Source organism: Tachysurus vachellii, chromosome 5 (genome assembly GCF_030014155.1).
Source record: "Tachysurus vachellii isolate PV-2020 chromosome 5, HZAU_Pvac_v1, whole genome shotgun sequence".
NCBI classification, from domain to species: domain Eukaryota; kingdom Metazoa; phylum Chordata; class Actinopteri; order Siluriformes; family Bagridae; genus Tachysurus; species Tachysurus vachellii.
In genome coordinates, this window is record NC_083464.1 from 12,864,129 (window position 1) to 12,890,415 (window position 26,287).

The 26,287-nt window shown below is 35.5% G+C and overlaps 1 protein-coding gene across 1 annotated transcript; it reads left to right on the forward strand.

Annotated features, from left to right (window-relative positions):
- Positions 1-6,826: 6,826 nt before the first annotated feature.
- On the forward strand, positions 6,827-17,907 carry pnp4b (purine nucleoside phosphorylase 4b). Its single transcript, XM_060869834.1, has 6 exons — positions 6,827-6,962; positions 8,506-8,678; positions 10,702-10,805; positions 16,503-16,678; positions 17,072-17,262; positions 17,516-17,907. The coding sequence occupies exons 1-6, from the start codon at positions 6,940-6,942 to the stop codon at positions 17,737-17,739; spliced, it is 891 nt and encodes a 296-aa protein (XP_060725817.1). The 5' UTR covers positions 6,827-6,939; the 3' UTR covers positions 17,740-17,907.
- Positions 17,908-26,287: the final 8,380 nt, after the last annotated feature.

The following is a 26,287-nucleotide window of genomic DNA, read 5'->3' on the forward strand; positions in this document are numbered from 1 at the left end:
CACTTGCTGTGCAGATATGTTTCAGTGAATGCTGAAAGATTCCCTGAGGAATGACATTTGCACACACCCACAATCTGCTGTCATCCCCTGAACACAGATTGCCTATTCATTACCAATTCAGGCCACCTGACTGAGGTGTTGTATAACAGGACATGGGCAGATAACAGAAAGGATGAGGAGGTAGCATAATCTTCTCTCTAATCAATGGTCTGTCAATATTATCACTGAAATCCTCAGGGGGAGTGCTAGCATTACTAATCTCTGTCAATTCAACATGATATCAAGCTGATTTCTTTCCTGAAACGAGGAATGAGCTTTCTATGCCATTTGAATAAGCAATTTTAACATCTAACTTTAAAGTTACTAATTCTCTTTGACTGTCCATATGCTATGTAGAAAGAAAAGAAAACAACAAATATTTTAGTAAGGTGTTGGGCCAATATGCATCTTCAGAACAGCTTGAATGCACCTTGGGATCTGTTCTAAAAGTGTTTGGTGCTAATTGGGGGATAAACACTATTCATATGAATGATTTAATAATTTACATCATTTTCATACTCAAAATAACCATTTATCCTTGAAAAGACAAAATGCCTCGACAGCCTAACAGAGTCACCATTTTTCCTTTGCAAGCCGTCTGTATGGTTCTCCACTTGTTTGCAAAAATTGTATATAATTTATAGAGTTTAGGTATCTGATCTGGGATAAAGCATAACTACTATTTATTACACATTTGATTTCCATTGTGCCTTTCTAATATACAAAATCAATTTATATTTACTAAGAGAAAAAGGACAGAGTGAAAAGACAAGGAGGTAGAAAGGCAGAAAGGTAAATTTTCTTAAAACATGTCTGACAACAAAAGGGAGAACTGTCACAGAGAGCCTAAGCCTGGGGAATATGGCACTCTGTCCATGAAGTAATAGAGCCTGAGAGAACTAGTGATAGGACTCAGGGTGTAGGACTTTGTGTCAAGATCAAGTCCATGTAGTTCACTGATGTTTGACCCTCCATCACTGCTAAACTGGGCGATTTTTGCTCTGCATTGTATTAAAGTTCAAAATATTATTACAAAACTCTCTAGTTCAAGATTCGTCAACATGTATTTACATTGATCCTCAAACAGAAATTACTTTATCCCTAACATGTTAAACACACTCACACATTATACACTTGATAGTTCTTGACCTTTCTCCTTGGTAACGCCCCATGACCCTTAACAGTAAATAATAAATCAGCAGGCTGTGGTTGGACACCACTCACTGCTCTAATTAACCCCCTGAAGCTGAGAGTACTGCTCTCTGTAGGGTGATCGACTGTAGATGCTCTATGCCTCACACATACCGGCAGGTGAGCTGGTTTGTTTTGCCACAGTTATTCAGCATTTCTTTCCCCAACAGCGATATAGTGATATGAATCAAATTAGCCCTCCCTGAATAACGACAGGAAATTCCAACACTTTATATGTGTAACTGTGATAGCTGCAATTTTATTCTCCCATTCAAACAATGCCCATATTGTTATTTAGTTATTCTCTCTAAGCAATATGGCACTAAAAAAACATGTCTCAATTTCTGTCTAACATCACAGTATGCAAAGAAATAATGTTATTCCATCTCAGTGTTATTGGAATGCTGATACATTGCCATCTTTTCTCATTCTGCTTTCATACATTTTAGACCATTTGGCAATTTAAGACTTACTCTCTCTGCTCACGCAGTATAACCAGGCAATGAAAATAAGCTGATTGACAATGCAGTCTTTCCTGCATAATGTCATAGGCCATATAGAATAAAGGCACACAAAATGAAAAGCTTTTCTCGCACATTTATAGCAATCTTCCTAGGACACATTAAAGGACATTGACTTAATAGAAGAATGACCTTCTTTATGATAAGCACCCATCTCATTAGTGATTTCTGAGCACGTTTCCAACATATGAGAATGTGGCCAAAATTAATTGCCTTCTGTTACCCAATCACTCGGTCCTGATTAGATGTTTGATCTAATCTGTGAGAATGACATGCTTTTGGCTGTAGATATTGCAGGGAGGTACATGCTACAAATAATAATGTACTTAGCCTACAAGATCAGCACAGAAATGATAAGACACTGAAATAAATAACAGATAACACTTCCTAGTTTAAACTTCTTTATCACTGTAACACTGTAACACATATGTAATAAATGGACATGTGAATGGATTTTAACTTGTAACTAACACACATGCAAATTGTTGCATGGTTTAAAACAATGATATAGCTAATCTGATTTGACTTGTCACATGTAGTGTGTAGGTAAAAAAAAAAGTATTCCCTTTAATGTTTGACTGCCTGATTGCTGTGTACCCACACTCCTGCCATGCATCAACACGTGTGTTTTCTGGTCATATTATACTAATGAAAAATGGGATTCATTCCTGGGAGTCTCTAGTTCAAGCTGTAGGTCAACTGTGTTTCTCTGTGCACATGTCTTTTCTTGAGACAGCTCTCTGGTGTCTGAGTCACTGCTTCTGTGAAATTCTGAAATTGCTAGACATCAAGAAAATATGCTAGAAATAAAAAAAAAACAGTCATTTAATATCCTATTTATTGAAAGACAATATGTTCCATTATTGTATGCTGCACAAACAAGGGATAGTGTATAAACATCATAGGAGTTTATTAATGATTTCACTAATATTGATGATTTAGTGATGATGATTTTGAATAGTGATTGATTAACATGTTTCATATATTAAACATGCCAGAAAGGCAGTAAAAAACAGTAAATAAATTACATACACCAATAGGTATTTTTGAGATGCAGAGTGAGAAGCTGCCTCCCGTCCTGCTCTCCTGCTCTTCATTATTGATTGAAGCTTGGAGCTGCTGTCACATTTTTCTAGCTGTGTGTTTGTGTGTAAGAGGGAAAGAGAGAGAGAAAGTGAGAGAGAGAGAGAGAGAGAGAGAGAGAGAGAGAGAGAGAGAGAGAGAGAGAGACAGATGGAGAGAGCAAGAGAAAGACCACTGGGGAGGAAAAATGAAAAGACACCACTGGAATGGCCCATCTGCTTCACTCACATATAAGATTGCATTCTGTAAAATTACCTTTGAGAAGAGTATTCTAATATTTTATCTCAACTTTTAAACCTTGACCATAGACTGACCAATATATTCCATTCTAGTCACACTTCACAAAACAGAGAAACACATTTGGCCAGAAAATAAAGGCTGACAAAGCTGTAGCCATATAACAATTACAGGTTTGGCATGACCTATTCAACACCATGACTACTAAAACTAATGGCAATTAATTTACTGTATTGCACTGGAAATGCTGGAAGTGTAAAATTTAATTAAATGGCATAATACTAACCACAACAACATTCCTCTTCCTCTTATTATTATTATTATTATTATTATTATTATTATTAGTAGTAGTAGTAGTAGTAATAGTAGTAGTAGTAGTAGTAGTAGTAGAAGTAGTAAAAGTAGTAAAAGTAGTAGTAGTAACCCACTGATTAGTTTTGCTCTATATGTCTGTTCAGTTCACTTTTCTTTGTGAGTCATTGTCTCTATTCTTAGGTGTGGTCTGTTGTCATATTTTCCATCTTTGTTATGTTTGTACTGTTTGTTGGGTTTTGAGTTGAATTAAACAATGGATGCACTACGTCAATTTTTTGTCATCACCAATCTTGCGTTTGGGACTGTTCTCATTACTTTGGGCGGACAAGCTGCAGGCAAGAATGACTCAGGAAGACCAAGAGAACTAAAGAGACATATATAGCACAACTAATCAAGACTAACAAAGACCAGGTGACATGGAGGAAACACAGGTAAGGGCGTAGCCCCGCCCACATGGAAACAATAAAACAGGTGAATGAGAGAACACCTGCAAGCCCCCCCTGGTGGTTTGGCAAGGAGTTTACAGATCTCCTGACATAGAAATGTGCAACAAGGAAAATAAACATAGAAATGCTTATAGAAGGAAAAGCTTGTTTGCTTTAATAACATAGAAAACCTATTTCAGAACAGGTCAGTAAACACTAGAGCAAATCTGATAATTTGAGAAAATGTTGCTCCAGGACATTTGTCCAGGACTGTGACAGCAACACTGATAACAAAATGAAAATGATTTTGTTGTGTACTTACTTTTTGGCAAGCCTTAAGTGAGAATCATAATCTCAACAACATCAAAATAACTGTATACCTTTAAAAAAGAGCTGGCATGTTGCGGTCATGGTCAGACTGGTTGGTCATATGTTGGGACTGTGGTCAGAATTTCTTTTTAACAGATCATTAACATTTGCCCTCGTGGTAATGATGTGTGTTGAAAGTGTAATTATGGGTTACTCTGATAATGAATGTCAATCTGCTGTAATGAGTGCATCATGCATAGGAGTATGGCGATAATCAGTAAAATAGAAGAATGTAACATTCAGTATGTATATGCAGTTATTGTGAACACATATTGTGATCTGTAATTACTTCAGTGCAATTACAATTAGCAGAAGATAGAATTTTAGGTAACATTTGACTTAATTCATGTCCATCAGGTCCTTCCTCATTCAGAATAGAGCAAATGTCAGCTGTTCTCTGAATTTAGAGGTATTATCACATGTATCTTTTCTCATTATTCTTAGTTAGTGTGTTCCCATTTTTTTTTTATTTCTGTATTTATGTATTTATGAATAGTCAAACCGCATGTATCTTTTTAATTCTGTCTTCTTCATTACTGTAATGTACAGTACGTATATTTTATGTTAATGAAAAAGACTTAAAGCAACTTGGTTTGCTAAAATAGGTAACACCAGGTGAGTGCCAGCACTTATTGCTTCCACTTCCAGCGCTGAGTCTATTACAGACTAAAATGGTCAGGATAGTATCCAGCTACACCATCAGATAGGGGTTATACACAAAGGGGTTGGTGTAACAATGTAATCCATTACATTAATTAACTGAACCTAGCATTTGAGATTGTCAGGCCTTCCTTGTGCAAAGATAAATGTTTGTGGCATCTATACAAAGTTAAAAGCAGGTGTGAACAGGAGTAGATCTCCTCTGTCCTGAACAAATATAATTTCTATTCTTCATTAATAAGTGATCATTCTCAAATTGATGATCTACAGTATAAACATTACTAAACATAGATGTCATGGGCTTTGCAAGACAGGTTTGCTGGCATCACTCTGTGACCAAATATTTCTATTTGACAGGTTTTTGGCATTAAAAGTGGGCAAAGTGAAATAAAAATGACGAGCTGACATTCATACTGCAAAATAGCCTTAAGAAATCAGACAGACAATTGGGTGCTTAAGTGAGCTTTTCATATTCTTATTTACAACTAGATCTGTCCTTAAGATATAACAGGTTCACAACCATGAGAAGGAACTGTTCAGTTTTCATTTATCTACTCATCTTGCTCCTTTCCTGTAACTTCTCAGATGAAACATAACTGTGCATAACTGCAGCTTTGCACGTGTTACTTATTAACTGTCATTACCTTGGACTCCTACAATAGTGCTGACTCACTGCCACAAGAGATTCTGTGCAGGAAATATAAAATAATGAAATGACAAAAAAAGTGGTCTAGTTTGTCTTAATGATAAGCAAGATTAACTTTGAAGATTTATGTGATGATTAAGTTTATGTGACATTTGTATATGACACAAGTTTAGCCTGTGGAAAGCTTTTACATCTTCCCATGCAAATGAGCTTATCATCAGAATGCTGGTGTCTGTCATTATGCCCCTCAGGTATAGGTGAAGCAGGTGCAATCAGACATATTCAGAAAGATTCATACTGCATGGCCTGCTGATCCCTCTCAGAGCTGCAGAAAAGTAGTCCTGAGAGACAAGTGATAAGACTCCACGAGGTGCCCAGCTACACTCTGTGATCCCTTATTACAGAATTCAATGCCTGACCTGAAGCAGATGCAGAAGCAGCTGTTTATCTTATAACATTGTCTGACTCAATTGCTATTATTTGTTATTCTGCACTTGATTTATCAAAAGGAACCTGAACATACTAAAAGGAAGGCAACAGAACAGTTCATATTGAAAAATCAATAAATACTTAATAATTAACAATAAACAAAAAATCACTGTAGGATTTGTGATGATTTGTAATGATTTATAAGTCACAGCTGCTCACAACCTTTAGTAAAGCCCAGCAAAGCCTTTTTATTTTACAGCTAACAAAAAACATCTTATAAAATTCATAGTCCGTTCATATAACAAATTAGTTACTACACTTACATGAAAGAAACTCTACTACTATGTGGATTTTCATCCTACACATTTTCTATGTTAGATAATAATATCTAATACATTAGAGGTTAATAGATTAATCAATAAAGTTTGACACATGGACACAATATTAGACACATATTCATCTTTTTACCTTTTTTTAAACTCTCAAAAAAACAAATAACGTGTTCTTGCCAAGTAAACATAATTTACTTTACTTCCAAGCAAGGGGGATTGTTATTGTTATATTGTAAATGTCAGTGTGTCAATACATATGAGCCATCTCTCTATACAACAGGTCATTGCAATTTTAACCATAACATTGAAAAGATTCCTTACTCAAATTATTTAAAAAGAAAACAGAATAAATATGGCACATATGGCATACTATTTGTAAGTAACATGGCCCTCATAAAATGCATGGATTTCACAATTAAAAAGACAGTTTACTTTGGAACTATGCAAATATCCCTCTCCCACCACAGGCTCAGCCAATGAGAAGACACCAAATGATCCTTAGACAAGTGACTTTACCATATTCTCTCTCTCTCTCTCTCTCTCTCTCTCTCTCTCTCTCTCTCTCTCTCTCTCTCTCTCTCTCTCCCCCCTCTCTCTCTTATCTCTCTCTCTCTTATCTCTTGTTATCTTTTTACAAGGTCCATCTCTGTCTGCTTCCCACAATCTGACTGTTCACTTTACAGCCTGGAATCATGCACAGCAAGGGGAATTCATGGTAAATCTGCTTTAATCCAGTCTTTAATCCAGTTTTGTTTTCTAATTTATGTATTAATGGAAGGATTCATATTTAAATGCTGTATTAAACAAAAAGTGTACTTAATGAATGCGTAATGTACTTAATGAATGCGTAAATGTCTAGTTTTTTATACTAGATGGTAAACCTTTACTTTTGACCAACTTTTAGTTTGACAGCACTGTTATTCACAGCAGTCTTAAGGCATTACAACACAACAGAGAATATCATTAGTGTTATAAGCAACAAAAACAAAACAGCTGTTTTTTATACCATGAAGGTGATTTGAACCATCTAGCCTCTGGGGTCCTGGTGCTTTAAGCAGTTTATATTTGATTTATTAAGCACATATTTCATTGGTTTTATTTATTTTTATATATTTTAGTTTGTGTGTGATTGTGTGTGTGTCCTACTGTTATATAATGGTAGTGTTACAAATACAGAGAGTTTAGATGGAAACAATTGACACATCCCAAATCATTAAAAACATACACATAGATACATATACAAATAACAGGCTGAATGAAAGATTAAATGGCTTTTAAGAGAACATGTACTGTATAGATGGTCAATGAAAAGAAAACAGTTAACCATCTAAGTACCCATTCAATACAAGATTATGTCTAGTCATCTTTTTAAAGAGTTGAACCTTTTTTGAGTTTTTAATATTTTGTGTTGAGTCAAATTGTCTATGCATTTTGTATTTTGGTGGTAGAATTTGGCTAATAATTTTAAGACCAAGCTTTAGGTGAGGAAATATCATTATATCCATGTGTCTGTGCTAAGAGTCAGTCTTGAGAGGTGGTAGCCCCAAAATCAGTTTGAAATTCACACAATTTCACTGGATTGTAAAAACCACCCCCACTTTTACATAATGACACCAAGTTCAGCAAGTCAAGGCACTTTATTTCCATAATAATGGCAACATTGCATAGCTTTGTGGCCAACAAAAAAAGCAACATTCCAACATAACCAACAAAGTCCATTTGCATGCAAATAAAGTAAAATAAAATATCTAATGTTGCACCACATTCAGTGTCCATCACACTATTTATTCTCCAAATTTAAACAATCCATCTTTATTTTTTAAAAAGCTTAAAGTTTTATATGGGGCAATTTTGATGTCAGCATGGGGACCCAGTGGGTTGGGTTGCAAGCTAACAGCTCCAGGGTTGATGGTCTTGTGCTTACAGTATATTACTGTCTGTGTGGATGTTCTCCCTGCATCTACACAGTGTTCCTGTGTTAAATTTCCTTCTAGGTTCCAATATGTGTGTGTTTGGAGCACTGTGATGGACTGTTGTCCCATTTACAGTGTGTCCCCACCTGAGACCCTGACCAGGATAAAGGAGTTATTCAATTGAATAAATGAATGGTTTTGATTTTGTCTTCATTCTCACAATACGTAATTTTCCCCTATCCTACACCAAAGTGGACTTAAACTTGTATCGCATCTGTATCTAATAATTAATCATCAATTTAGTAATATATCCAGCATGTGATTACTCTCTGCTTTCTGATTCAGTTGCTGCTCATTTGATGAGTGTAAGCTAGCCACAGAGTGGCTTCTGAGCAGGACTAGGCACCGTCCGAAGATAGCTGTGATCTGCGGTTCTGGACTTAGCTTTCTTGCAGAGAGCGTCTCCAACAAGCAGGCTTTTCGGTATGAGGACATCCCCAATTTCCCTGTGAGCACAGGTATATTTGTTGAAGCCTGTTCTGTATATATATCAAATTGATTAGTACTATTTAAAATGGTCCAGAGATTTTAAATATTTTATACCAGAAACTCCTTATTGGATATTAACCGATAAAATAATATCTTAGTGTTGACCTTTTTGTCATGATATTTCCAACCTTTTCAGATGTGCACAAAGAATATTGATGAAATCAGCTTGTGTTATTACCAACAACCTGCAGTAAATTTATTCTACATAAAAAAGGAAGCAGTTGGGAAATGGGGCTGTTGGGAAAGCTCAGAGCCTGCAAAAATGTACACAGGGATTTGGCTGTGTCTCTCATTTTGTTGTGGTTAACAAATCATGCCCAAGTCTTGGTAAAATGAGCCATGAATTCATGAGAATTAATAACTGGTCATGAATAAAATATGATGACTTGGGTAAAAATAGTCCCTAATCTCAGCCAAAGGGGGTTCTTATTATGATATCTTGGACACATTTAAATATTTATGTGGCGAAGTGAATAATCTTGATAAGTGTTAGAATGCACATAATGATATTTATGTGTGTGTGTGTGTGTGTGTGTGTGTGTGTGTGTGTGTGTGTGTGTGTGTGTGTGTGTGTGTGTGTGTGTGTGCACCATTTTGAATAAACGAAATAAATGATGACTATAAAACCTTCACTGTGTTTAATGACTGCACCAAACAAAAAAGCAATAGGACTGCAATAGTTTATTTCTGATTCTATATCATTGTTTACCGATGAATATTGACTTTAATGTGATACTGGCTTTTAATTATAAGAATTGTTCATCTACTTTTACTAGTTTCACTCATCTTTTGTTTTAGTGCAATATTTATATAACAGTTACAACACCAGTACACCTTCCAGTTTTTAATATAACACAAACAACAGCAAGCTTTTAGACAAGTTGTGTCATGTTAGTATGAAAGATCTAGGTTGTGTCTGTCACATACATTGAGTGTAAACGATGTTAGTACTGTACATTGGCTCAGAATGTTAAAAATATGATATTGTACCTATCTGGGTTTCTGTCTTTATACTATTTATTCATTATGATTCTGAGTATCAAATCTTAGGAGCTCTCCTCATTTCAGAAAAATCAGTATTATATTGGCTTAAAATACTTAATGATTTTATGTAATGTGCCTTTTAAATGGCCTCACAAGAACCTTGGAAAAAAAAAACCGTCTGAAACAACATAATTAACAAAACAATATTAAAGATTTCTCATTATAACAATTATTTTACAACCGTGAAAATAACAAACATATGCTGATTAAGATGGTAATATGCCCATTAACTCTGGAATAACAATAATTAAAAAAATTAAACATTTTAATGGTTACAAGAAAGCAGTAACCCCCATCCTAGTGTCATCTGCCAATCTTCATTAAAATAAAGAAGTAGCCACTAGAGCAGCAGACGTATTAATCCAACTGCTGTCTTTTTACTTTTTTTTTAAGATTTTAGTGCTAAGCAAATCTCAGTACACAGAATTCAAGGTTGCATTTAAACTGATAATGGTAAACATGCACCTTGACATCAAATTCACCAGTTATATTTAAAGTACATGTAAAGTATTTATATTTAAATTACATGTTAACCAGAGTTCAGAGGTCAAGGCTGAATAAAACAAGGCAAATCTAATTTATGAATGCATCACAAAAGATGTCCACCAGATACTTGTCATTTTATTTGGTGATTGACACTTACAGCTTCAAGGTAAAACATTCTTGCTTATTGTTATATGGATTCATACATCTTATTGTATTATCTAAGAACACCACAAGAAACGAGATGTGTCACATAAGATGCAATACAATGTTCTGAAAGAGTCACTGATCATCCAGGACATTTACTATAACTGAGGAATATTTCACTATATACAAAAATAGACATTTTAACCAATATGCTGATTTACCTACTAAAATATTTTCTTGAAAATATATGTTCAGTTTATATATACACTAATGTGAAAATAGTCTCTGATCTCAGAACTCTATGTTTCCTGTGTGTAGTTCCTGGCCATGATGGACAGCTTGTGTTTGGTCATATAAAAGACAAGTCCTGTGTCTTCATGCAGGGCAGGTTCCATCTATATGAGGGTTATTCACTGTGCAAGGTGAGTCTGAACTCTTCATGCCCTTAAATCTGATGCATTTGCAGTCTTTTGATGCCAGGACATTTTAGCATTGTAAATAATGTGCATTAGCATTAGATCACATTCAATCACATCAATGAAATTATTTAAGCGATCCTTCCATAAATTGTTGATCGAACTCTAGAAAAGATTCACATTATTCTTCAGTGTCTTTAACTGTGATGCAACTATTTGTAAATCGCTGTTCATAATTTTAAAAAAGCTTGTGGATTTTGTTTGTTTGTTTGTTTTATTACTTCGTCAATTGTATGTGTTACCGGTTAACCTATGTAAGCTGTTCAACCACTAAAGAATGCAGGTGTATGTGGCATTTAGCTATGCAAGCTATTGACACTGGAACTCTTTCTGACTCCACAAGGACAAGTGAATCGGGGGAAAGCTACTCCTATCTGCAAAACAGAATGGAGTTGGCACCTCGGGTATGGCTCATTAACTTTATCTGTCACAATCAGAAGCTGTGCTGCATAAATATAGAGTATATAACCAGAGGCTGCTAATATTGGGGGAAATAAACTGTTCTCTCCCAATGTCACTACTATTCACAAGCATGATGAGGATAGGTGGGTATAAGTGTAAAATTTTAAAAGTAAGATTTAACAAGAGAACGCTAAACCAACAATACTGACATATGCAGTGGCAAGTATGTATTAGTATCATCAATCAGACCCCTTGAGTATATACAGCATGCAGCCTGTGATAATGCAATAATGCCTATCCATTGGAGAACTTGTTTGATGTATTATAGACTGCCAAGTCACAGCATATTTGTCATTTTTTTTAAATGGCAATTAACTTCATGTCCTTCTGCCCAGTGACTTGTTAGCTTTACAAAAGATTAAATAAATTGAGTTCTAGGTTTTCTTATCCTGGGTCATGTGAGAGAGGTGGTCTAAAATTAACACATGTCTAACCAAGGGATCTTTAGGACTTGAATTTCATTAAATCGCAGAGCAATCAACATCCTCCAGAAGTGCGGAAGAATTGCCACAGTAATTGCACCTCTGACAATATGACACAACGCATCACAATCAGATGTCACTGCCAGGCTTATGCATTAAATCAATCCATCGCCTGTCTTTTTCAGCACCAGCATTTCAAGGGCCATCTCTGTGAAATTGCTCTATTTGAAGCCTGCTATGGTGCTCACCCAATTCAAAGTTTCATCAATGCTTAAGTATACGTTAAGAGTTCTCAGATTAGTGTGTAATTTTTGTGGCTGAAAGTTCTTAAGGGGTTAACTTAGGGGTTATCTTAACCTGTAGCGAATTACCAGTTATCTAAAATAGTCCACATTTTCAACACCACAGTAAGAGATAAAAGTGGAAGAAAAGCTTATCATTGTATTGTAGTGTTGTAGCATTTGTGAGGAGATTGCAAGTTTGAATCCTGATGATACCATAGCTGTTTGTATCTGGGGTCCAATAGAGAACCGTTAGTCTTGCTCTCTGGATGGATGATGGCAATGGTCTTCCTCTCAGACTGGTGGCTGATGTACTATACAGTTGAATGAACTGCTGTGTGGGCATTGAAGAAAAAGAACTGAAAAATAATCACCTGCAGACTTCCATTCTGCAAAACATATAACACAAGCAACTCTAATTTTGACTGACAGTGCAGCTTGATTACCTGCAGCCAGAGAGATCTGAAACAACTACTCTGAGGTAGAAGAATACTTGAAATCAAATTATATTTCTGTTTTTTGGATGCTTATTCTCCTAAATCTTGGCCAAACACTCTGATTTTTTCACTCTTTAATGAAGAGACTTCACGAAGACCTGTCAATATACAAGTGTAGCTGAATACACCATAAGAAGCCAAAATCATGAAGCATTTCTCTGACATGATTTTGTTCTGCTCAACGCATGAATACGAACACTACTCCTTCAATCAGTTCATTTACTGTACTATACTGTTTTCCTAATCTATCCCTGCTTTTAGAGTGTTAAAATGGGAAGGATACAGCATGTTCCCATGAAACTTGCCATACTTAAAGGTTAGCATTTTGATTGCATGCAGTGACATGCATGTAAACATGTACACAATTTCATTAAGTGAGTTCTCCTTTTCTGACAGATGTGTTGTTGAGCGTAATTGGATAACAATGTTCCTAGCCCTTCACTGACCCCTGGTTATGTCAATTAGTAAGGCACTTTCACAGAGCTGATGCAGTTAGTGTTGAATACACTTTCCTTATTTCTGAAGCTTAAGTCCTATTACATTATCATTGCCCTGAAGAGAAAGTGCAGAGAGAAAAACACTGAGTAAATAAAGGGAGTTGTTAGCTTTTTAAGTGGGATTGAAGTCCACAACACAGATGAGAGACTTTTACATGAGATAGAATTATAAATGTCTGTTTGTAATGCTATTTTCATATCAGTATATATGAGTATACATATATATATATATATATATATCTGTGTTGTGGTCCACAATTTAATTTATTGCTAACATAATGTGAAAGCTGAACATGTTCAGAGGAGAGTGTTAATCACTGTATTTTACATAAATTGGTGGTAATTCAGTTATTAGTACTTGATTGTTCATGCACTGTTATTGTAAAGTGTTATCAAATAAGCCAACAAATGCATGTACCTGGCTAACAGGTACCTGGCTTTCTCTAAGACATGTTTAGAAATAACTACTGGTACTATATGGTTACACACAAAAGCTTATTTTAAATCTAGAATTCCTAACATGAATTAAGTTTGTCCAAAGAATCCATAATTGGAGTGTTATAACCTTTTTACTAAAAAAGTGTTGGAGAAATGGTCAAGATTATAGACATGGGTGATTTGGTGTTTTAGCCTCATTCTAGCTTAATTGTACTGAAATAATTACTTGTCCATGAAGAAGGTTTATAAGCTGTAATGGTGTCTGGTTTAATTTAGAGAGTATTGATTTACAATTACAATCTTTGAAAAGTGCTGTTTGAGCAAAAACTGTAGAAACAGAGTCACTGCTGTCAGTTGCAGCCTCCTCCCTTCCTCAGGCTTCAGCAGTTCATCAAGTTCATTATTAATCTTTTTTTTTTCTTATTCTCTGAGTCTCTTACTGTCATGCTCTCTGTGTGGCACAGGCCCTAATGGCCTTGTATCCACATTCTGTATTTATCTCTTTTAACATCCCTAAAGATTCTCTTTACCCCCTACTCACAGCTGCAGCTGTACTCTCTCTCTCTCTCTCTCTCTCTCTCTCTTACTGTGAGTGGGTGGAGCATGTTGAGTGTGAATGTGAACGTGTCTGTAGCTTTGTCTCACCTATCTATTTGTATAGATTTTTTTTCACTGTCTGAGCATTTAACATCTTGCTTTACAAACACATTGAGCATTCTCAATAAAGAGAGAAGGTTTTCTGGGTGTCAGCACCAACATTTCGCTGGGAAGCATGGTGACCAAGGGTAACGGGGCATTTGATACTCTAAAGCGTTGCCACAGAGTTTAAGTGTTAAGTGTCAGGGCTAGTACGGAAGACTGCCTGCATGTGGGGCAATTGGGCAAGCATCCAGAATGAAGTGTGTTAGTGCTGCTTTTTGAACACAGTGGAAAGGGCAAAGGAGTTGACTGAGAAGGGCATTTCATTGATTAATTGATTAATAGACCAACTATCAAAAACCACCAATGCTTTGATTTTAGCTATGAATTTATTGACAAAATAAGAGTTTTATATTGTGACATTGAAAATGTGCTGAAATTCAGTGGCAGCATAGATGCTTCATTTTAAGTAAGGCAGGGCTGCTCTCTATAAGGAATACATAGAGCCTTAGCCATAGAACCTCTTAAATACAAACCAAGAGCTAAGCTAAAACCTTACTCCTAAAACTATTTTGTGTGTCAGCTTAAGCTGACCATATATCTGAAATATGTATGTAGTCATATTCTAATGCAGTCTCTGGCAAAATAATCTTATCTTATCTTATCTTATCTTATCTTATCTTATCTTATCTTATCTTATCTTATCTTATCTTATCTTATCTTATCTTATCTTATTGTGACACATGAAATGTATCCAAATAATTTGAAATGATATCTTCAGCAAGGTGCAAAGAGCCACATCTACAGACTCTTTTCACTGGCTGTTAAAGGTGACGCTGATCCACAGAGCTGGGACACCTGGTGGACATTGCTGGACGTCATCTGCAGAACATTCCAAACGTGGAACGCTGTCCTCTATTGAGGAGGAGGAAATGTTTTTGGTGTACTGCATGGAGGAATGGGAAATGCTAATGAGAGGATCATTTCCCTGGACTCTCACTGTCTCCAGACCTTAAGGGAAGCATGTGTATCTTTTTAGAGTTTAAGAACTTTGCAACTATGAACTTTCATGTTGTTACTGGTAAAACTATGTTTGAGGCCAGTGTGAAGGTTTTTATTAAGAAATTGCTCTGTGTTAGAGTGCAGTGTCCTTGGGCTGAGAGAGGAAGAGCAACCAGAGTGGAGAGCACTGTATAAGCCACCACCATTAACTCAAAGAACTGGAGTTTTACATGGAATTACTACTGTTAATGCTTTTATCTCTATTTTGTTTCCAGAGACAGGTCTTGAGTGTCCATTCTGACCACTTTTCATACTTCTATGCAGTACTCCAGACCACTTTTTACCCTAAATACTTTTATCCTTTGTGTTAATTTAAGACTGAAAAGGACAAAGCTACATGCTAAATTTCATGCTAGATTTGTGGTCAACTAATTTGGTGTTATACAGGAGCACTGCATTGCCTTGCTGATAAATTGTACATGTCTTGTCTTGTCTTATTTTATTTTATTTATTTATTTATTTATAATTGAATTGTTATTTATTCATTTATTAACAAATATATGAATAAATAACAATTCAATTAAAATAAATAAATAAATTCTCTCTCTCTCTCTCTCTCTCTCTCTCTCTCTCTCTCTCTCTCTCTCTCTCTCTCTCTCTCTCTCTCGCTCTCCCTCTTTCTCTCTCTCTCTTTGACCCAAGTTAAAAGGTTATCAATAAAATAGAGGAATAGGATTAATAGTAATTTTAGGACAATGTAAAATAGAGGTGTTCATAGTGTAGATTTTTTCATCATTTTTGTTTTCATTGACATTTTCTTTTGATATTTGATAAAAACTGCAAGTGGGAATAAGGGTAAAACCTGATTTTGATATTAAATGCTGATTAAATGTTAGTAATAATCAGAAGACATTTAGTGTTGGGCAGATTTCATCACATTTTGATTTTAGAAGAAATTAGAATTGTCTTTTAAATGATTAATACATGAATCATGCACACGGAACATGAACTAGCATAAAAGGTCAGTTTTGATTTGATTTCAGGATGTTTTTGATTTGGTTCAATGGATGGAGATTTCAAAATGTTATTGAAGATGAATGAACAAATTTACAGTTGTACTAGGACGAGGATTGTCTACATGTACGATAGCCCTTTATACAAAAATATGCATGGTTCGGAAAGAATCGCAATAATTTGATACATAATTTATAGCTTTATATGACCCAAAGATAGTTACATTTGTTTTTGGAAGACAATCTATCTTGTACTCTTGTATAAAGATTTTGTGCGGTTAATTGAATTGGACATGTTATTGTAAAACTACAATGAAACTACAATGAAACTATTAAAAAATACATTCTTAATATAATGCATTTCTGTATATTTTGTCTCATTTCTCTAACAGGTCACATTACCTGTGCGGATTTTTAAGCTGATGGGAGTGGAGATGATTATAGTAACAAATGCGTCAGGAGGCCTCTGTCAGGACTTTAAAGTAGGTGATATTATGATCATCAAGGACCACATTAACTTGCCAGGATTTGCCGGACAACATCCTCTTTGTGGGCCCAATGATGAAAGGTAGGGCCTGAGAGATCTAGAAAGCTCAAGTCATAACTATAAAACACACTGAATGCTCAAATGTGGCAAATTTAACATAAAATAGAAAAATGCAATGTTTCTCTTTGTTAGTGTAGACTACAAATGTAATTAGTGTAATGTGATAAGAGAAGAAAATTTAAACTGTATGTGAAACTAGGCTGGGATGCTGGGTAGTTAATCTTGATGAAGAAGGTAGAGGACAGAGAAAATGAAATGCATTACAGGGACAGTAGTAAACAGAGATAAAGTATACTTACTAGAATTGAAATATTTCAGGTGTCTTGGTGATAATTATATATAGCTGAATTTAGGAGCTTAACATATAACACAATAAAATGAAAATATGACTATGTTATTCTTCATCATCTTTAGATTTGGGATCAGGTTCCCATGCATGTCTGATGCATACAGTAAAGAGCTAAGGAAGTTGGCTCTGGACATCGGTACTGAGCTGGGTTATTCTGACTTTGTGCGGGAAGGAGTTTACTGCATGGTCAGTGGACCCAACTTTGAGACTGTTGCTGAAGCACGGATGCTGCACATCCTAGGAAGTGACTCCGTTGGTACAGAAAACTAAATATACTATGTACAATTGTGCACACTTTCAGTTTGGAGTATCTGTGCCTTTGTAATTATTTTATGAGAATAATGCTTTGTTTTATTCCATTGTGAACTGCCTACACTGTAATTAATGCTTTATTAACATAAGCATATTTCATTGCCCTTTTTTTAAATATAATAATAATAATAATAATTTCATTATAATAATTACAGTTCAATTTAATTATGAGTGTCTGTCTCCTGTCATCCCTGCAGGTATGAGCACAATTCCAGAGGTGACTGTGGCCAAGCACTGTGGCCTGCGAGTTTTAGGCTTGTCTCTCATTACCAACAAGGTGTCACTGGACTACAGCACAGAGGAGAAGGTCAATCATGAGGAGGTGCTGCAGATCAGTAAGATGAGGGCAGAGATGCTCCAGAATGTTCTCATCAACGTTATTACTCGCTCCCACCAAGTGGAGACCATCAACAGCTGCTAGACATCCTTTATATGGACTCTATATGGCAGACCAATTTTATGCAGACACCCAGGTTACCAGAGCTTGTTTTGATTATACTGTATATGCTGGTGATGTTTGACCATGATGTTTAGAGCCAGTATTGTCACTGTAAATAAAAATGCTCAAATAAAGAGGTTAAACTACTAATTCATTCATTCATTCATTCATTCATTTTCTACCGCTTATCCGAACTTCTCGGGTCACGGGGAGCCTGTGCCTATCTCAGGCGTCATTGGGCATCAAGGCAGGATACACCCTGGACGGAGTGCCAACCCATCGCAGGGCATAAACTACTAATTTGTTCTACTAATCAGTTCAAGCAGGCTCAAATGATTTATATTAAGCACTATTTATTTTCGGATCCTCGTCAGAACATCCTCATTTGCATGAGACAAGTCAGATATGTTATTTAGTATAGAGCAGAGGAAAGATAGATGAAACTCCTGAATATACTGCTATGATGCAGGGACCTGCATTATACAATGAAATGGATCACTGCTGTCGAGCTGTGTTGTATTGTGCTGCGAGATCCCTGAGTGCATGTGCAAAGCCACCTCAGCTGAAAGAGCAAACTGTCCTTTATAGAGAATAAGGACATCCGACTCGAAGCGGCAACAATGAACCCTGTGTTTAGCTGCCTGAGAAACAAATAAGGCACAGTGTGACGAATTAGTTTCAAAACCGGGAATTGTGTTATGCAGTGTGCTTTAAGAGTTAAAATGCATGTGGATTGATTAGTGTTGCTTTAATACTGAAGCCTTATTGGTAAAAGCAGTGGAGCCAGAGTATGTCTGTCTTATGACAGGGCCTACAGCATACAAACAAACCAGCTCAGTTTATTAAATTTACTGTTTCTCTAATAATATTTCAAATAAAGTACATCAATATTTTTTGTGTAAGATAATAATAATCTGTAAGAGCTCTAAACTGTACCACAGACTGCTGCACTAAGTGTTCTATCTATCTATCTATCTATCTATCTATCTATCTATCTATCTATCTATCTATCTATCTATCTATCTATTCATTCATTGATCATTACTTAGCCATGCTATGGCATGGTCAATAAACCCAATGTTTCAGAAAAAAGGACTGGGGAGGCTTCCATAACTGTAGCTTTAGCTTTGGCTCTGCAAAATGAGAGTTGAGGTAACATCAGCTGCTGAAGTTGTGACAGGATTTGGGCTAAATGTTTGCTAAAAATTAACATTAGGCATGTGTGTGTGTGTGTGTGTGTGTATATGTGTGTGTGTGTGTGTGTGTGTGTGTGTGTGTGTGTTTAAGTGTGATTGTGTGTTTAAGTGTGAGTGTGTGTTTAAGTGTGAGTGTGTGTTTAAGTGCAAGTGAATAATTAAGAATTTACGGTACCCGCAGGTTATGAGACGACCTGTGCATCAATGCTTTGCATGCCTCAAACATTGAGTTGGGTCCCTAATATGCCAAAACTGAACATGCAGAGTTATAACCTGTAGCCAATTACTGCTGCCTTCTATTATGATTTTATTGTTTCTTTGCATCTTGTGAATGAAAATCAAGAAAACTAACAATTAGAGGCTTATAGCTTGGATTTCTGATTCAATACTATAGACCACATAAAGAAGACTTTGAAGCGGTGATGTGTTTAATGGTCGGCATGCCAATAGGGTGTGGATGGTATATACGTTATTTGAAAGAAGCTATGATATGATAACCATAGCTATGTAAAAAAATTTAATCCATTGTAATCATAAGCCAAGTGTTCGGACATTTACCTTTGGAACGTGATAGAAGAGTACAGAAATGAAAGATGTTAGGTTGAGTTTGTATCTTTAATGGCATATGCACACTTATTTATTCTATCTTCAACATTTGATTATTTTTTGTTTTATTGACAATTTTTAATTACTCAGTCATACACTTTAAATGCAAATGATGATAACCCAGCAGGGACTACTGCCATTTGAAAAATATCTGTTTTCCTTCTCACAGTAGGACTGCAAATGAACCGATTCTACCCCCCTATGAAATCGCCTATAGATGTGCACTGTGAGCTCTGAAAATGGCCAACTCATCTGTCAGAGCTCTCAGATTAAGGAAGGGTGATGGTTGATATGTGATGGATGGGGTTTGTGGGAATTTAGATTTACTGCACGTATGGTAAATCACTCACTCCATCCTAAACCCACGCTTGTAAGAAAACGCTTGTACTGTAGGAAACCTCAGCATCATGTATCAGGTACTAAATTTATACTGCACCTGCTTCAGCATGCGAATTGTAATTTGTAATAAAGCCATGTGCTGTAGCTGGCATATTAAAATTGAGCAATTATTCAAAATTAATCAAATGTTTCCATTTGACTGTTGCTTGGTCATGCATTAAAAAGAAATTATTACATTTTAAATAAAACCTAATTAATCTTTTTTACTCAGTCTTGCATAATGGGAAAATGATACAATGCAAATAGGTGGTAGTTATTATCGTATTTGCTCTTTTTTTTAAATGCCAGTTACAATCAGGCTAAATTTGCAAATATTTTTGATGTTGCTTTACTGCAATGAAATTTCTTTTATACAACACTTTCCCTTTTTCATTTTACAAGCTTTATTTTACATAAGGGTTTCTTAGACATTGTCTATGACTATTTCATATAATAATATACAAATGTAGCATTCCCTTCTCTAGTATTTACCCAAGACAACACGTTACCCAGTAACAACTATGTTTTTTAGTTTCATAACAGTACCAATAATCTTTTTTTCTTCAGCTAGTTCTATTGAGTTGCTTATGGTCCAGTTTTTAAATTTTAAGTGTTCAGAATTTTAGAGTTTTTGGTGACCTTGGGTGTCAAAAGGTGCCAGTTTTAGACTGTGTAATCTTAATAAAATCTTGGCCAAATTCTATGACTGACTGCACAATAACTCACCAGGGGTGTCTAACAAGTCCCTTGCTAGCTAAAAGTAGCTCTTGACCCATTCTGAGTAGCTCACCTAAAGTTTCATAGAATATATTCAAAACTGATAAAATCAAATTAATTCATTTCACACAAAAAATGCTTATTCAACTGGTTTGGGTTATGGCAATAAGCTATATAAACTAATGTTACTTTGATTTACATAGCTTATTGCTATAAAATTATTTGCTCTTGGCCACCTTAATTTTCGCAAAAGTACAGTAGCTCTCAGAGGAAAAAGGATTGGAGATTCCTGGGTTACACAATGAAGACTCTTTAATGATAGGCCTACAATTAAAAAAAACACTATGCTCAGCTTACATTTACATCAGTGTTTACTTGTATTTACTTTTATCAAAAACAACAAATTTACCAGTTAAATGATATATCAAATGGGACAGTACAAGTAGGTCTACCGTACAAGAGTTTTAACTGAGTGACAGAAGAGTAAAGTGCACAGGGTAGTGCTGTAAGAACTTGTTTACAAATCTTTTTAAAGTAGGGATAAATTAGTGGATAGATAACTTTTCACAGAAGAGATGGGTCTTTGGCCATTTTTGAAGGTAGTAATGGATTCTGCTGTGCAGATTGCGGTTGGAGGTTCATTCCTCCACTGAGGGACAGTCAATTTGAAGATCGTGTAAAGGGACCTCATGGCTTACTGAAATGGTATTACCATGTATCGGTCATTATGCTTACATAATCTTTCATAATCGAATAAATATAAACATTTTAAAAGGAGCTTGAGGTAACACGGACACAATATTCTGTGCATTTGTGTGTTTTGCTATACTCTTCTTCTCTAAAATAGATTAAAATAGAATAGTCCTTATAATCATTCCATATAAATTAGCAGCAGCAGCAGTAGCAGCAGTAGAAGTAGTAGTAGTAAAAATGGTTCTTCAAGGTTCATTGCATAATAGGATAAAAAGCATCTGTATTTGGCTGTATGTAGTATAGCAGTTCCACTCAGTAATGTGGATTTCCATTATAGGTTCTCTTATAATGCTGGCAGTGACCTTATATGATTTTCTTAGAAAGTCATTCCAGTTCTACTTTTATGCAGAGCATTACAACACTAATGGTCTGAGTCAGCAGGAAGCTGCACTCATTTCCTATAGTCTTGTGACCTTTTGGCATCTATGCAGAACAGAGGCCTACTTCATTTAAAGCTTGGCTCCAGTCCTTGACAGAACATCCATCTGAACTCCATGCTCATACCCACTCAAAGCAAAATGACTTAGATGAGGAAGATGAGAGGTTTATCCTGGTGGGGAAATGAGATAGCACACTTCTGTTTCAGACGCAGCAATTTTATGTCTCCACCTCGTCCACTATCCAAAATGGAAGTGTTCAGAAAAAAGCAGATCAAATTGTGAAACATTTTGACGGTAGATATACCAGGGTGGTCACAACTTTATTGCTCCAGCGAGATAAACTATTCAGAAGCGAATATATATCCTCCACTGTGCACTCTTAATCTGCAGCCAGTTGAAGATAACATATGATTAAGTGGAACCATGGAATACAAATGTGAGACAGTTTAGAGGGTGATATACCAAGACTGTCATATTAGAGCATTTTCAGAATAAACTGTGCTGAAAAGAATACATATTCTCTACAAATATTTTTTGTTCTGGATTCTTTTCTCTGCAGGGTAAAAAGGAAACAAATTAAATACGTATTGCAGAATACAAATTACTAAATGACCTGGAAATATATGTAGTGTAAATATTTTGGAAATGACTTCAGCTAGGTTTTATCATTTGTTTAAATAAGTCACTAATCTAATAATAAAATAGTTTGTAGTACATCTCTCAGGAGAGAGTGAGAGAGACAAAAAGAGAAAAATAACTGTTTGGATTTCAGAATTGCACATTTACTGATAGCTAGTGATTTTATGTCATTTTTACTCATTTTACTCATTTTTACTCATTTTTACTCTTGTAACTTAGGATAGTCTTATTTGTTCTTTTACAGTAGAATAAGATTTCAAGACTGAGAAAATTGAAGTCACCAAAACATTCATGCAGACTATAAAAAACGAACATGACGTTTAATGCTCTGAATATTAAAATACAGGCTCTGATTTTTCCGACAGCTAATATGTCAGGAATATATTTGGCTAGAGTTCCTCCAACGTAAAGGCTCTAAACAGGATTGTTACTAAATGTTGGTGTGGCCATGTACTTGTTAACCTGTGATATGAGTTTCTCACGACTCTGCAGGTGTGTTTCTTATTGGTCACACCACATCTGGTGCGTCACTTTTACCTGCCTGTCACCTGTAGATACATAACTTGCAGAGTCTAAATGACTACCACAGGCATCATTTACAGAACTACACCCATGGATATAGGCTGCTTCCTGTAACTTAGCTACTAAAAATGGTGTTGAAGGAAAAATACATCTCTTGAAATATCTTGATCTTTTGGAAATTTCTTGAGGACGTCATACTATGGCAGGAGTGTATGTTTGGCCCTTTAGCCTATCCATATCTGTGCTACCTTCAGGCAGCAACTAAGCCTGCATCTGTTTTGTCTGGCACAGAGCATTGCTAGGACACACGGAGTGCAATTAACACTCTGGCCACACACAATTCAAGCTGATCTAATCTGTTGTTCACATGAAAACTATAACATAAACAATATGAAAAGTTATCGATAAACAAGCTGCACTAATGTCATATAATAAAATGTAACAACTTCCAAAAACATTTTATAAAATTGGGTTTGGTTTAAATTTTTCAAGAAGCCTGTGCTAAGACAAAAAATAATAATGTCAGTTCACTAGCAGATATTTGCCAAAATGTCTGTATGAGCCATTTTGGTGCCCTCAATAAGAAATATCCCATTCCTTTAAATTACTCTGTTACTGCTCATTTAGCTAAAAGAAGTGAGACCCCCACAGTTCTGTCATGTCTTAGAAAAAAAAACAAAAAGTCACTTAAAAAATTTCTTCTAAAATGTCACACTAAATGCAATTTCATTATATGAAATATAAGTCCCAGTTATATGACCAGATTTGTTTGCTAGTTAGCCATCCTACTAATGAAAGCAAGCTTTATAAATTTGCATTTGTAGGTTAACTGTGTGTTTGTGTAATACACTTCATGAATAGTTGTGTAACTGACTCACTCACATTTATCTCACTTATCTGATTTCTAGAAGGCAATCCCATGTTTTTTATTGATTGCCAATGTCCGATTAGTGTTCCTTGCCCAGTTGGTACTAGTGACTAAAATCAAGATATACATTCAATATCATTTAAGCCGCTTAAGGTAGAATGGCTGGAGGAGCAGTAGTTTGACTTTGCTAATCTGCTCTCAGTATCTTTCGTGTGTTTATCTGCTTCTTCATTTTCATGAGGAGGTATTCCATTTGCTGTTCCATAGTTTTTTTGACACCTGACCATCATACCCATATGTGGTTCAAATATATTCCAGCATTACAATATGCCCCTGTGCACAATGCTAGCTCAATTAAGACATGGTTTACCAAGTTTGGAATGAAAGACCTCAAGGGTCCTGTACCTCTTTGAACACATTTGACTGCAACCCAGGTCTTCTAGAATGACATCATTGCCTAACATTACTAACGCTCTTGTGGCTGAATGAGCAAATCCCTACAGCCACAATCCAAACTCTATTGACAAACCTTAACAGAAGATTGGAGGTTGATAAAACAGCAATGCCAGGAACTAAATGTGGAATAAATGTGTTTATATTATAAAGAAACATTGGATTAAAAACCCAAATTTGCAAATCTCTGTCCTTGAGCTGACTGTATAGATGACCACTGACCACTGAGTGGGCCAATAGTGAAGTCTTAATAGTACTGAAATTAAGTATATTAGATATTCTGCATCTAATGAACTACGCTGAATAAACATTCTGTTATAAATGTATAAGGTAATCCACACTATTACAGAGTCTCATGGTGGCCTTAGGTTTAATATGTTATAGGGACTACCTGTATTAAAGGATGGGTTAGGGCACACTTGAGAATGTAAACACAATATACTTTTACATTTATGGCATTTTGTCCTTATCCAGAGCAATTTACAAAAGTGCTTTTCTACCAATAAATACATACTCGTACTGGTTCACTGGGTCAGAGTCTTAGTGTACAAAAAATAAGTCTAAAACCCTTTTTAGGAGTGTAGAATAAAATAAAATAAAATATTTTAGGAGTTTAGAGGTAGAGTGTCCACACTCATTCAAAAAGCATAATCATAACAAGTGTTTTATGACTGCAAAGCCTGAGGGGCTGCATGCTGAATGACTAGGCACTTCCCTAACAGCTGTGCTTTAGGACGCATGTGATGCATGTCAAATAGTTACACGTCATTTTCCGTGCCAGATGTTGCTCATAAAGAGTTTTGAATTTCGCTGGTAAATGGGATTGTCCTGTGCCTTCATCTAAAACCACAGCATGAAGAGCAAATCCTAATTTAAATTCCACTCACATCTGTGCACACCAGCGTGTTTGCCTCGTCGCTACCTGTGACCACAAGACTGCAGAAGCGCAAAGGCGTTTAGGATCCTCTCAGCATACAGAGGGGAGGAGGACGGGCACGGCACAGCAGCCTGGAGTGCTGGGGCTTTTGGGACAAAATTTTTGACTAATTTCCCTTCCTTCACTTCAGCTACAACGATGTGAGGATGTGAATTTCTTTGCCAGTCTACAATAAACTAGTGGATATGGACAGGCTTAAATCTCCCTGTAAACTCTAAACATATTTTCATTTCTGAACATAATAAACATATCATACATATTTTCTTGATATATATATATATATATATATATATATATATATATATATATATATATATATATATATATATATATACATATACATACATACATACATACATACATACATACACACACACACACACACACACACACACACACACACACACACACACACATATACATATATATACGTATATTATATTATATATATATATATATATATATATATATATATATATATATATATATATATATATATATATTTCATATTTAAATGTTATTACACAAGTCGTATTAAGGGGTTCAATTATATTATACAATCTCAAGAGTATGTTGGCACTGACATATAAACCATATATAGTTGTTGCAGTACACAGTGATGTTATATTATATTATGTTATTAACTATAGTACTGATGTTTCACAATGTAAGTCAGTTCAGTCTGCACCAGGGTTTTAAAAAATAAATGATCAAAACAAGATGGATGTACAAAAGCAAACCATATAAGCGTAATTCATTGATGTGTATTTGATGTATACATCTGCAATACCTAAGCTCTAAATCTTGCTATCTCTTTCTTGAAAAATGTACTGTATTGGAACAAGAAATAATCTTCAGCTACCAATGAAACAATTGTACTGAGGGGACTTTATGTGATTTGGTGGCATTATTCCTTTCATATGGCTTCTTTGAAACTTGGTACGAATTGGTACGAATTTCTCTTTATATCTAGTTGAAGGGAAGGCAGCAAGAGAGATTACTGATCATACTGCAAAATAAAATTTAAAGATTTAGCCTAGACATATACCATCCCATAGTCCAATAACTTCAGCACAAAGAG